Source organism: Lepisosteus oculatus, chromosome 4, assembly GCF_040954835.1.
Source record: "Lepisosteus oculatus isolate fLepOcu1 chromosome 4, fLepOcu1.hap2, whole genome shotgun sequence".
NCBI lineage: Eukaryota > Metazoa > Chordata > Actinopteri > Semionotiformes > Lepisosteidae > Lepisosteus > Lepisosteus oculatus.
Window position 1 is genome coordinate 16,428,832 of NC_090699.1, and position 13,807 is coordinate 16,442,638.

At 51.3% G+C, this 13,807-nt stretch overlaps 1 protein-coding gene across 1 annotated transcript; it reads left to right on the forward strand.

Annotated features, from left to right (window-relative positions):
- The first annotated feature begins 5,851 nt into the window (after positions 1-5,851).
- Positions 5,852-13,807, forward strand: LOC102685117 (C-type mannose receptor 2-like). The gene is made up of 7 exons (XM_069188288.1): positions 5,852-5,889; positions 7,072-7,422; positions 8,379-8,714; positions 9,817-10,197; positions 10,423-10,773; positions 11,886-12,239; positions 13,209-13,807. The coding sequence occupies exons 1-7, from the start codon at positions 5,856-5,858 to the stop codon at positions 13,214-13,216; spliced, it is 1,815 nt and encodes a 604-aa protein (XP_069044389.1). The 5' UTR covers positions 5,852-5,855; the 3' UTR covers positions 13,217-13,807.

Here is a 13,807-nt window from a genome sequence, read left to right on the forward strand (position 1 = left end):
TAAATGAGTTTGGAGCTGTTTGATCAGACACAGTAAGGAGAGAGAGGCAGCAAGACAGCGCTAATCAATCCCGGGACTGGGATGGAAACACAAGCCCAAAGAGAGAGAGAGATGCAGTGCTAATTGAACCCACACAGGACCAGAGAGACAGTAAGGCAGAGCTAATTGATCCAGATCCTTGGACAGAAAGATAGATGGTCAGTACTAATCACAGTCCTAGCTGAATAGCCAGCCTGGATCACCCTGCTACTCACAGCTGGCAGCCCACCGAAGCTCAGCAGGTGTGAGCCTGGATGGGAGACCTCCTGGAAAAAACTAAGGTTGCTGTTAGTGGGGCCAGTAGGGGGTGCTCACCCTGCAGTCTGTGTGGGTCCTAATGCCTAGATTTTCCCTGGTCTTTCCTAATCATGGCCTCCTAATAACCCCCCTCTCTGAACTGGCTTCATCACTCTGCTTCCCTCTGAGAGCTGGTGTGTGTGAGCAGACTGGCGCATCATCCAGGTGGGGCTGCACACTGGTGGTGGTGGAAAGGGGGACCCATTACCTGTAAAGAGCTTTGAGTGGAGTGTCCAGAGAAGTGCTTTTCTATCCGAATCGATTGTTCGATTCAGAGTTGGTTAATTAGACGCGCCTGGCTTTCACCACCAGGGCAAGCAGGCGGGTCAGGACGACAGGCAGGCCGAGATGCAGCTGATGCTCCTATTTGCATGTGAGGCTATGTGGTGAGCCGATCTCCTGTCACGACAGCGGAGGATCAGACACTGGCAGGGACCGTCAGTCAAGGCAGCTCGGAGACCCCGAGACACGCCGCTTTTGCAGGTAGGAATAGACACAGCAGAAATGCAAACCATCTGCACAGTTTTGATCGAGCTTGAATAGATCCGGTCCTTTCAAGCACTCAAGACAAGGCAAGGCGAATGGAGCCGAGAGAACCGTTAGTGAGCCTACTTAGTGATGATCGTGCGGAGTGGCTCGGACGTGCATTTCAAAACAGTGCGGGTACAATCCAAAGCCCAAAATGATATAGAAAGACTAAATATAAAACCAAATAATGTCCAGAAAGCAGGATTTGGAGGAATGACAGTGAGTTTAAAGGAAGTAAAGTGGGACAGAGACAGACATGAATTCAGTGGAAGACAGATGGCACCTGTATAAACGGGTTTTCAAGTCCTTCCAGAAGTACAACAGCAAAACTGTTGTCAGGAGTGAAGCTGAATACATCTGAGAGAACGATGGCAAACCGCTAGATGGTGAAAAGGAACTAGCTGACGTACTGCAGTAAGTGAATATTTCACTCAGGTGTTCACTACAAGAGTCAATCTCATGCCCCAGGCAGCAGAAGGACAGGGGTCTGTATTACAGATATCAGTGTAGACGAGGGAGAGGTGTTTCAGGTACTGGTGTAATGGTGGGATCTTGCCGGTTGTACTCAAGGAAATAAGAGATGTTCTTCAGAAGCCATTGAAATGAAACTCTTCCAACATTCCCTGGGCACCCACCCAGGGACTGGAGAAAGACTAATGGGGCTCCCATCCGCAGGAAGGGTGACAAAACTGAGGGTGTACCCTGCCTTGTGCCCGTAGCTTGCTGATTAGGCTCCAGCTCCCCTGCAACCCTGTACTGGACAGAGTGCTGAGAAAACAGATGGGATGGATAGATAGTCACCATGGATTTAGAAATGTGTCAGAGTTCTTTCAACAAACCACAGAGAATAATAGAACCACAGAGCTTGTGATAGAGCATAATACAATTTCTAAAGTTCCCTCTTAAAAATACTCAAATTGCAAGCTGTAGGATTTTGGAGAAAAGTGAGTTTGGATTGAGAATTGGTGAAATCGAAATGAGAAGGGAGAATACTCAAAATGGGGTGATGTAATTAATGGATTACCACAGGGGTCTGTACTAGGACCACTGCTCTCTTTAGTTATAACAGTGATATAATTGGTGAATTACCACAGGGGTCTGTACTAGGACCACTGCTCTTCTTGGTTATAACAGTGATATAATTGGTGGATTACCAAAGGGGTCTATACTAGGACCACTGTTCTTCTTAGTTATAACAGTGATATAATTGGTGAATTACCACAGGGGTCTGTTCTAGGACCACTGCTCTTCTTAGTTATAACAGTAATATAATTGGGGAATTACCACAGGGGTCTGTACTAGGACCACTGCTCTTTTTAATTTGTGTAAATTATCAATTATCTATATGGATCAATGTATGAACTATCTATATACTGGTAGGTAATAAACCAGTCAAATTTGCAGATGATGCTATAGTAGCAGGACTAGTAGACACTGTAGAAACAGCAAAGGCAACACAAAGACAAAGGACAAATACCAGTCAGACAAAGTTTAATGAAATGCAGGGTTTTGCAGGGTAATATCAACATAACCTATAAATACAAAATGGGAAACGCTGATCTAGAAGAGGTTATGTCTGAAAAGGTTTGAGGTCTTTATGCTGACCTGTGATTTCCATTGAATAATGTGGGGAAGGTGTCAGAAAGGTAAAGAAAATGTTAGGATGTAGTTAACAGTATAGAATATAAATCAAGGAATGTTAAAACTGTATAATACACCAATTAGGTCTTGTTTAAAATAATCTGTACAGCTTTGGTTGCTGTTTTAGAAGAGCTGTTGCTGCTCTGGAATCAGTGCAGAGAGGAGACATACCAGGGCTGAGGCGAAAATCCAGGAACTGAGTCTCTTTAGTCTGAAGGGAGTGTCCCACACTGACAGGCTGAAGGAACTGAGTCTCTTTAGTCTGAAGGGAGTGTCCCACACTGACAGGCTGAAGGAACTGAGTCTCTTTAGTCTGAAGGGAGTGTCCCCCACTGACAGGCTGGAGGAACTGAGTCTCTTTAGTCTGAAGGGAGTGTCCCACACTGACAGGCTGGAGGAACTGAGTCTCTTTAGTATGAAGGGAGTGTCCCACACTGACAGGCTGGAGGAACTGAGTCTCTTCAGTCTGAGGGGAGTGTCCCACACTGACAGGCTGGAGGAACTGAGTCTCTTTAGTATGAAGGGAGTGTCCCACACTGACAGGCTGGAGGAACTGAGTCTCTTCAGTCTGAGGGGAGTGTCCCACACTGACAGGCTGCAGGATGTGAGTCTCTTTAGTCTTGAACACAGAAGACTATGAGAAGACTGATGTAAGTATTTAAAATCCTCACAGACATCTACAGAATCAATGCAGTGGACTTTTTCACATTGAACAGTAAAACACAAACCAGAGGACACCAGTGGGAAATAAAGGCAAGTGGATCTGAAACCAAGAAAAGGAGTCACTTCTTTACTCAAACGACGGTGAGAGTGTGGAACTCAAGGGAATGAAAAAGAAACATGATTATTACAACATTGATTGAACAGTGCTGATTTAACATCGCACACATGGATGTGTGACTGTCACTGTCGTCTGCTACATAAACAAGACAACTGCTAAAACAAAGCAACCGCTAGAGAAAGTAAAAAAATAAAACCTAGAAAGTATCAACCCACATGATTTCCATATGTAAAATTCAACCTGCTGCTCAACAAAGGGATATTGTGGCCATGAGTCCCCTGAGGGACCAATGCAAAGCAGAAGAATCCACGGACCCTCCTATCTTCACATGGACTCAGCCACTCCCGTGTGGACACGCCCATCTTCATAAAGACAAAGCACGCAGGCCCTCGGAAGGACACGCCCTCTCACACTTGGGCATGCCCTCTCACACATGGACACGCCCTCTCACACTCAGGACGCACTTACAGCGTGATCAATACCCCCAGCAAGAAGAATCTGTGGCACTCCGGACAAGTGTACTGGATCTCTCCACGCTTCATCACTGTGGCTGGGGAGATTGTTCCACACCTCCACAACTTTTTGTGCAAAGATTTCTCTCCTGTTTTCAGTCCCTGGCTTTAATCTTGGGGTACAATTTCGGGCCTTTTTTCTCATTTTGATGGCCGACGCTTGATCTTTCCCTGTTGAAGGGGGAAGACACCCAGTTTCCTGGAAAGCCCAAAGGCAGCTGTCAGACAGGCCAGATGACTCCTGACTACCCAACTCAATCACTTCCAAGCTGCACCTGATGCCTCTGTTGCACTGACTTTTTTATTGGCTGTAGAGTTCTGTACCTCCTCTAGTGTTGTCAAGGTCAACAGGTGGCCCAGTAAAGGCACCAGACACAGACAAGGAGATACACTGCATCAGTACCCTTGGCAGGTCAGCCCCTCCCAGCTCTGCGCAGCTCTGCGCATCACCTGCAGACATCAGGTCACTCAGCGCATCACTAGCAGAAGGCAGGAATTTCGGCAGCTCCCATTACTGTCCTGATTACGAAAGGGAGGAAAAGACACTTTCTGAAGCAAAACGTATCACAAAGCCACACGCAGGATAGTGTGCAACCTGCAGAAGCAGACTGGAATGTGTAGCTCTTGGGTTCCTGTGCTCTCAGCCCTGCTGAGGAAGAGCTCCCCACCGTTGTGCAGATATCAGCTCCACCTCCAGGCTTGACCACTCCAGTCACTCCTGGATTTGTTTAGAGGAAGTCTTCTTGGCAGCCTTGGAAGTTCTGCACCTTCACACTACCACTGATCCAAAAGAGACAAATCGTTCAGTCAGACACCCTGATGCCATGCAAAAATCTAGCAGGAAACTGACTCCACTGAAGGGCATAGTTAGTTTTTGACTTAAGTCCTAATATGATTAAGAAACAGAGACCATTTTTTCCCAACATGCAGTCGTGTTTTCGCTCAATCGGGCTGGTTTTAGACAGTGTGATTTGGGAGATTTTGAGTTGCTATGGAAGAGTAACGTCTCTGTGGACACTGCTGTCTTGGGTGTGTCTGTGTGTGGAGCCAGAGTTGGTGAGTGTGGGTGTCAGTGTGCTAGTAAGACCACACTATGCAATCATAATGTGCTCTCATGTATCTTCTTCTTCTTTTTCACAGCCTTAGTCCCAGACTGTCCTGGGGTCAGCTGCTTTGGTTGCTCTTCTCCACTTGTCTCTGTCGAGCACATCTTCCTCACTCACTTCACATACCTCCATATTTTTTCTCGCACAATCTATCCATCTCTTTCTAGGCCTGCCTCTTCCTCTGTTACCTTCCACCTCAAATTCCATTACCCTCTTTGTTACTTCCTCAACGTCCTTCCTCATGATCTGTCCATACCACCGTAACCTCGCCTCTCGCATCTTCTCAACCACATCCACCACCCTACATTGTCTACGGATTTCTTCATTTCTGATCTTATCCTTCATTGAAATCTGCAGAATCCATCTCAACATCCTCATTTCAGTTCTTCTCATCAAGTTCTCTTCCCTCTTTCCAACTGCCAAGCATTCAGCTCCATATAGTAGTACAGGTCTAAAAACAGTCTTGTACATTTTGCACTTTAACTTTCTAGGAATTTTCCTGTCACAGATTATTCCAGTTATTTCTCTCCACTTGTTCCATCCAGCTTTCACTCTTTGTTTTACTGCCTCCAGTGTTTCTTCTCCCTTTGCCAGTTTTGATCCAAGGTATTTAAAGCCATCAACTTGTTTCAGTTTTCCTCCATTTGTCTCCATTTGTGCTCTCATGTATATATAACCATATTTAACTGAGACACTCTCTTCAAGCTGAAGGAACTGAGTCTTTTTAGTCTGAAGGGAGTGTCCCACACTGACAGGCTGAAGGAACCGAGTCTCTTTAGTCTGAAAGATTGTCCTACAGTGAAGGGCTGAAGGAACTGAGTCTCTTTAGGCTGAAGGGAGTGTCCCACACTGACAAGCTGAAGGAACCGAGTATCTTTAGTCTGAAAGATTGTCCTACAGTGATGGCCTGAAGGAACTTCTCTCTCCTCTCTCTCAGTGCTGGCTATTACCATGGACAAGAGGAACATATTTCTCCTGCTTGCAGGTAAGTTGTGACTTTTGTATTGAATTAACAATTTCAGGAATAACTTTTTTAAGTGTAATCTTTAAAATGAAACCAGTGAAGGCTGCTATGAAGCTGGAGTGCCTTAAAAAAAAAATATTTTAATCTCGGTCAGATGTTCATGGGACGATGCAGCTGCGAGAGCTCTGAATTTGCTCCCCCTACAAACAGAAACCCACCGCATTTGTCAGTGCTACGTTTGTGCCGTTGAAAGCAGCGTTTGTACTGCTTTCACCCCTCGGGTACAGCGCCTTTTTTTTCAGAACGCGACACAGATTACTCAACACCCCCCACGACGGCTATATCACCAGGGCGTTTCTCAAAAAGAGTAGGGGTGTAACCCCGGCATCCTGGCCAAATTTCCCATTGGCCCTTACCAGTCATGGCCTCCTAATAATCCCCCTCTATGAACTGGCTACATTACTCTGCTCTCCTCCCCACTGATCGCTGATGTGTGGTGAGTGTTCTGGTGCACTATGGCTGCCGTCGCATCATCCAGGTGGGGCTGCACATTGGTGGTGGTGGAGGGGAATCCCCATTACCTGTAAAGTGCTTTGAGTGGATTGTCCAGAAAAGGGCTATATAAGTGTAAACAATTATTAATTATTAATTATTATTATATCTCGAAAATTGAGCTATATCTAAAAAACAAGAGCACCTCAGATGCTACTTTCAACAGCACAAGCCAGCACAGGCAGGGCACTAACAAATGCTTCTGGCATCACTGTTTGTGCTGTTTGTGGGGGGGCTCAGCGCGTGGACAGAGAGCGCTTTAGGAGAGGGAAGGGAGCACTCCCACCGCTACTCTTCAACGGTCAGGCTGCAGAGGTGGGGGAGAATCTCACCCCCATCTCCAACACTCCAACGTGGGAGGTCAACACATCCATCACGGTCAGGACAGCTCGCCAGAGGCTGCTCTTCCCGAGACAGTGAAAGAGGTTTGGAGTGTCACGGGAAGCAATGACCCTCTTCTGCAGACCTGTCCCTGAGCCTGTGTTGATCTTCTCCCTCACTGTGGGGTCTGCCCACACCCCCAGGGCCAGAAGCAGCTAGAGAGACAAGGGCCGGACAGACGATAAGAATGAAAGGGTTTCTGTGCAGGTGCAGGCACAAACACAGAAGCAGAGCCGATCGTTGTTGTGCCCTGTCTTCCCTGCCCTGCAGTCAGCCTCGCCGCCGCCACCGGCCACGTGCGCGAGTTTCACTTCGTGGAGAAGGCGCGGACGTGGGCGGAGGCCCGGAGGCACTGCCGGGAGGCCTTCACGGACCTGGCCACCCTGAGACACCACGGCGACATCCGGAAGCTCCTCGGAGCCGCCGCCTCTTCCTCCTCCTCCTCTTCCTCGTCTGCCTGGATCGGCCTGCACCGCGGCCCGCAGGCCTGGCGCTGGGCCGACGGGAAGCCCTGCGGGTTCGTCAACTGGAGGCGGGGCCTGTTCTGCGCCCGAGTGGACAGCCAGGGGGCCTGGGAAGACCGGCCGTGCTTCATGGGGGAGAACTTCATGTGCTCTACGGGTAAGGATCCCGGGGCGACGCTGTCACCAGCTCGCAGGCAGGAGGAGGCCTCTTCTTCCATCTGGCTCATCCAGCTGTTTCTTGTCTCTTATATGGCTGGACAGCTTGTTCCACACTCCCACCACTCTTTGTGTAAGGCTGCGTCTCCTGTTCTCAGTTTTAATGATCCAATCTAGCAAAAGGTGAGCATCTTGTCCACCTTTCTCACCCTCTAGCACCTGGATTGCCTGCTATATCAGAAGACCGGAGGTGGTTGCTCCAGAGCAGCCGCCCTTTAAAGTTCTTTATTCAGTTTTAAGCCCCTCGTGCCCTTTAATTGCCAGTAAGGCTGGTGTCCACAGCAGTGCTCCAGTAGAAAAGCAAGCTCAAGCAAGTTCAAGTTTGTTTTCAGTACAATGAAGATAGATAGATAAGACTTTATTGATCCCGTAGGGAAATTGAAATGCTTACTTGCGTGTTCTCCTCACATGGGAGGCGACATCACAATTCTTGGAAACAGGAACATGGCAGCAGCTGTACTTTTAAACAGCGTTCAGATAGCGGCCGTGTGCTGGAAAAGTGAGGAGCCCCCCCCCCCAGACCCCCCGTTGGGGTCTGTAGGGGCCGCAGAACGAGACCAGTCCAGATCTGCTGCTCTTGTGAATGGGGACTGGGAATCAACTGCATGTCCCAACAGATTCAGTGGTTTCAGGTTTTGTTCTTTTCCTTCTAACATTTTTCAGCACAGCAATGCTGAACGCAGGGCTTGGTAAGTGAGTGTGTGTGGGTGCATGTCTCTCACCCCACCAGCCCCCTCCTCTCTCACCCTTAGAAAACCCCAAATCTCTCACACAGCACCCCATCTCTCACACCCCCAAACCCCCACAGCACCCCAACTCTCACACCCCCAAACCCCCACAGCACCCCAACTCTCAGCCTCAGAGTTCCTCCTGTCTGAGCCTGTGTGTCTCTCTCAGACTCCAGCCAGGGCTCCAGGACCTACACCCTGATTGAGCAGAGCAAGACCTGGGCAGCCGCTCGAGATCACTGCAGACAGCAGCACACTGACCTGGTCACCATCAGCAGCCCCAGAGAGAACCAGGCAGTGAGGAAGATAGCAGGGGGCAGAGTGTTCTGGATCGGGCTGTTCAACAAGCCCTGGGAGTGGTCTGATGGGGGAAACTCATCGTTTCGACACTGGATAAGAGGAAATCCTGACAACAAACATAGAAATGAGACCTGTGTTGCTCTGAATTACCTGGGCATGCAGGACATGGACTGCAGCCTCTCCCAGTACTTCCTGTGCTGTAAAGGTGGGTGAGCTCTGGGGTGATCGGTGTGTTCAGGCAGCCTGCAGTCTGAGTCCAGGGCTGGGCCGTGGAGGAGAGCGAGCTCTGGGGTGATCGCTGCGTTCAGGCAGCCTGCAGTCAGAGTCCAGGGCTGGGCCGTGGAGGAGAGCGAGCTCTGGGGTGATCGCTGTGTTCAGGCAGCCTGCAGTCAGAGTCCAGGGCTGGGCCGTGGAGGAGAGCGAGCTCTGGGGTGATCGCTGTGTTCAGGCAGCCTGCAGTCAGAGTCCAGGGCTGGGCCGTGGAGGAGAGCGAGCTCTGGGGTGATCGCTGTGTTCAGGCAGCCTGCAGTCAGAGTCCAGGGCTGGGCCGTGGAGGAGAGCGAGCTCTGGGGTGATCGCTGTGTTCAGGCAGCCTGCAGTCAGAGTCCAGGGCTGGGCCGTGGAGGAGAGCGAGCTCTGGGGTGATCGCTGTGTTCAGGCAGCCTGCAGTCAGAGTCCAGGGCTGGGCCGTGGAGGAGAGCGAGCTCTGGGGTGATCGCTGTGTTCAGGCAGCCTGCAGTCAGAGTCCAGGGCTGGGCCGTGGAGGAGAGCGAGCTCTGGGGTGATCGCTGTGTTCAGGCAGCCTGCAGTCAGAGTCCAGGGCTGGGCCGTGGAGGAGAGCGAGCTCTGGGGTGATTGTTGTGTTCAGAATCCAACTGAAGGAGAGAGCTTGCTACAGACTCCCAGTATTGGTATAGAAGTGCCCATTGTCACTCTCTTGCAGGGCTGGCGAAGTTACCTTTACGATAACAATCTGATTTGCCAGTAGACTTTATACAAGTTCTGCTAACTGAAATTAGACGTTAGATGTCGGGACGAAAGCGAAAATGACGGAGGCGCTCTGGAAGGCGGATGCAGCGAGTGCGCCCTTCAATAACTACAGTAGCGCACTCTGAGCTAGAGACTACGTAAATATCCGGACTACCGAAGAAATTACAAGGAACTGTTGCGTCAAGGGCTTCAGAGAAGAAACCGCTGTGTACGAATAAGACGTGTAGAACTCAGATTTGTTTTAATTCTTGGCAGTACTTTCGGTGAGTAGAGCAGAGTTAGGAGGGGATGTAACACACCGAAAAGCGGGTGAACAGGAAAGCTGTTAAAAGGAGCCGGACCAAGGGTGCTGTGTGCTGTTCCAGCGGGCGGGGCGGCGCCGGGAGACTGCCAGCTGGTTGAAAAGAACAAGACGTGGACGAAGGCGCGCGGGTACTGCCGGCGGCACGGGGGAGAGCTGCTCACGGCGCGCGGCCAGGCTCAGCTCCAGGAGCTGCACTTCCGGCACTTCGGGCAGCTCGTGAGGGGGCCGGTGTGGATCGGGCTGTACCACGGCACGGAGAGCTGGCAGTGGGTCAGCGGAGAGAGGGCCAGCTATGCCAACTGGAAGACCCGGGTCTTCTGCGCCACCGCTGGTCCGGATGGGTACTGGACAGATGTCGTCTGTGACGAGCTGCACTACTTCATGTGTTACACAGGTACAGTCACCCCCAAATCCCCACAGTACCCCAACTCTCTCACCCCCAAACCCCCCACAGCACCCCAAATCTCTCACCCACAAACCTCCACAGTGCCCCAACTTTCTCACCCCCAGACCCCCACAGCACCCCAACTCTCTGAGCCCCACACCCCCACAGCACTCCAGCTCTCTGAGCCCCAGACCCTCACAGCCCCTCCTGTCTGAGCCTGTGTGTCTCTCTCAGACTCCAGCCAGGGCTCCAGGACCTACACCCTGATTGAGCAGAACAAGACCTGGGCAGCCGCTCGAGATCACTGCAGACAGCAGCACACTGACCTGGTCACCATCAGCAGCCCCAGAGAGAACCAGGCAGTGAGGAAGATAGCAGGGGGCAGAGTCTTCTGGATCGGGCTGTTCAACGAGCCCTGGGAGTGGTCCGATGGGGGAGACTCCAAGTACCGATTCTGGCAGCGAAGACAACCAGACAACAAGGGCTTCAGGGAGGAGTGTGTGGAGCTGGACTTCACCGCCACAGGCAAGGGTCAGTGGAGAGACCAGGACTGCAGGACCAAACTCCCCTTCTTCTGCTACGAGGGTAAGACTCCAGCAACCCAATACCATCCAGTGAGCTTTGAAGGATTTCTAATGTTGACATAGATCTATCTGGATCTGAGAAAGGGTGGCAAAGTGGTACAGTGGGTTAGCACTGCTGCCCTGCAGCGTGGGGCCCTGGGTTGCTGTCTGTGTGGAGACTGTAGGTTCTCTCCATGTTCACATGGGTTTCCAACGGGTCTCTGGTTTCCTCCCACAGTCTAAAGACATGCTGGTGGGTTAATTGTCTACTGGGAAGATCAGTCCTGGTGTGAGTGTGTGTGTGTGTCTGTGTCTGTCTGCCGTGTCTGCACCGAGAGAGAGACAGACACCCCAACTCTGAGACAGTGCAGGAGAGAGAGAGATACCCCAACTCTGAGACAGTGTGGGAGAGAGAGAGACACCCCGATTCTGAGACAGTGCAGGAGAGAGACACCCCGATTCTGAGACAGTGCAGGAGAGAGAGACACCCCGACTCTGAGACAGCGCAGCAGAGAGAGAGATACCCCAACCCTGAGACAGCAGAGGAGAGAGAGAGACACTCCAACATTGAGACGGCGCAGGAGAGAGACACCCGGACTCTGAGACAGTGCAGGAGAGAGACACCCAGACTGAGACAGTGCAGGAGAGAGAGACACCCCGACTCTGAGACAGGGCAGGAGAGAGACACCCGGACTCTGAGACAGTGCAGGAGAGAGACACCCAGACTGAGACAGTGCAGGAGAGAGAGACACCCCGACTCTGAGACAGCGCAAGAGAGAGAGACACCCGGACTCTGAGACAGCACAGGAGAGAGAGAGACACTCCAACACTGAGACAGCGCAGGAGAGAGAGACACCCCGACTCTGACACAGCACAGGAGAGAGACACCCCGATTCTGAGACAGTGCAGGAGAGAGAGACACCCGGACTCTGAGACAGCGCAGGAGGGAGAGACACCCCGACTCTGAGACAGCGCAGGAGAGAGACACCCGGACTCTGAGACAGTGCAGGAGAGAGAGAGACACTCCAACACTCAGACAGCGCAGGAGAGAGAGAGACACTCAACACTCAGACAGCGCAGGAGAGAGACAGATACCCTGACTCTGAGACAGCCTGACCGCCCTGTCCCCTGCAGACGTGAGAGACCTGGTGCTGGTGAAGAGGAGGCTGTCCTGGGAAGAGGCGCTGGACTTCTGCCGCTCGCGCCACACCGACCTCACCAGCGTGCTGACCGAGAAGGAGCAGGCCGCCGTTGCCCGCGGCGCCCGAGCCGCCCGCTCCGCCCACGTCTGGCTGGGCCTCAGGCAGAGCCGCATTTTCGGCTTCTGGTTCTGGGTGAACCAGGAGCCCATGGGATACCAGAACTGGGGTGCCCGTGGGGAGCCCCAGCTGGGCCGCCGGTCCAGCCCCTGTGGAGCCATGTCTGCTGTGGATCACACCTGGACGGACAGGCCCTGCGAGGAGAGGCTGAGCTTCATCTGCTACAGAGGTACGGCCCCTCCAGCCGAGCTGCGGTCAGTTCAGTCTCAATTCGGAGGGACCGGGGGACGCGGCCCGGTCACAGATGCAGCTGGTGGCGTTGCTGGGTCCTGTCTGTGTGGAGCCTGTATGTTTTCCCTGTGTTCTCCTGGTGCTCCAGTTTCCTCTCACCGTCCAGAGAAATCCTGGGAGGTTAATTATCTTCTGAGAAAACTGGCCTGTGTGTGTGTGTGTGTGTGTGTGTGTGTGTGTGTGTGTGTGCCCTGTGATGGACTGGTGTCCCGTCCAGTGAGTATCCTGCCTTGTGCCTGGTGCACAGCTCCAGCTCCCCCGTGGTCAGCAAATGGCTATGTGGGTAGTTGGATGGATGGATGCAAACTTCATTAACAGTTTAAAAAGCATACAGAAGTGCCTCCAGTTTCAATGCCCCAGTTTGTTCCCAGTTTCAATGCCCTCACCTTCTCAGCTCTTCCCAGTGTGCTCAGTGCTTGCAGTAGTGCAGTTTGATCTGCAGGCAGCTGGGCAGCAGGGAAGGGTGTTAGTTAGTTCAGCCCAGGCCTTACAGCTCTGTTGATTAGGCTGTCAGTAGTGTAACAATCCCACATCGCTGCTGTCTGCCGTCACTAACAAGATGTTACCCGTGACAGTTTCATTTCATCAGCCATGGCTGTGATCCTGGCAACCAGAGGGCATCAGGGGACGCTACAGGGGTGAGCACTTGAAACTAAGAGCGGGAGCCCTTACTTAACACACAGGGTGGTGGGAGTATGGAACAATTTGCCCAGTCATGTCGTTGAAGGCGATACCCTGGCTTCTCTCAAGAAACCACTGTATGAGATCGTGGGAAAAATGTTCTTCCAACGTGGATTGAGTGGGTGGTGGGACAAATAGACTCTCGCTTGCAACTGTTATTTAAGTGTCGCTGGAGGTGTACAGCTGTCTTTGAGTTTAATTCTCCAACCCTGTGTTTCCTCTACAGGTCACTAACACAGGAGGAACCCCAGCCCAGACCCAGCAACAGTGCGGGGACACCAGCACCCTACTTTCAGTATCACATGTGTAACATTTAAACACCCCTAAAAGCCAAATCACACGGAAGAGAGATGTCCAGCAAGCATTTCCAGGGATGGGTTGTTCCATGCTCCTGCAACACTTAGTGTAAAGCAGTTTCTCCCGTTCTCATTTTTAAACGGTCTTAATCCTTGTTTCTTTTCATTTGCATTGGGGACTGTAAGAAGGGAGGTCTTTTTTTTCAAGGGCGCCCCCTGCAGCGCCTCTCGCACACTCCATGTGCAGAAAATGAATATAAGATTTTATTGTACGTAAATAAAAGGAAGTGGAAAGGTTATAAGCACAGTGTAATTCTATAATTATTGGATGTGAGACACCGGGAGAAGGTAGCGTGTTATCTATAAAACACGCAGAGTCTAGAATTAAGAGTAAGAGACTTGAGATGTTTGTGGTATTCAAAGTTTATTAGTTGTCGTAGAAGCGCCCAGGTTATCTGTGCTTCTGTCCGTCTCTGAAAAGTAACAACGCGTGAAATCTGTGTCCGCAAAGCACTTTGTTTGTTTGTTT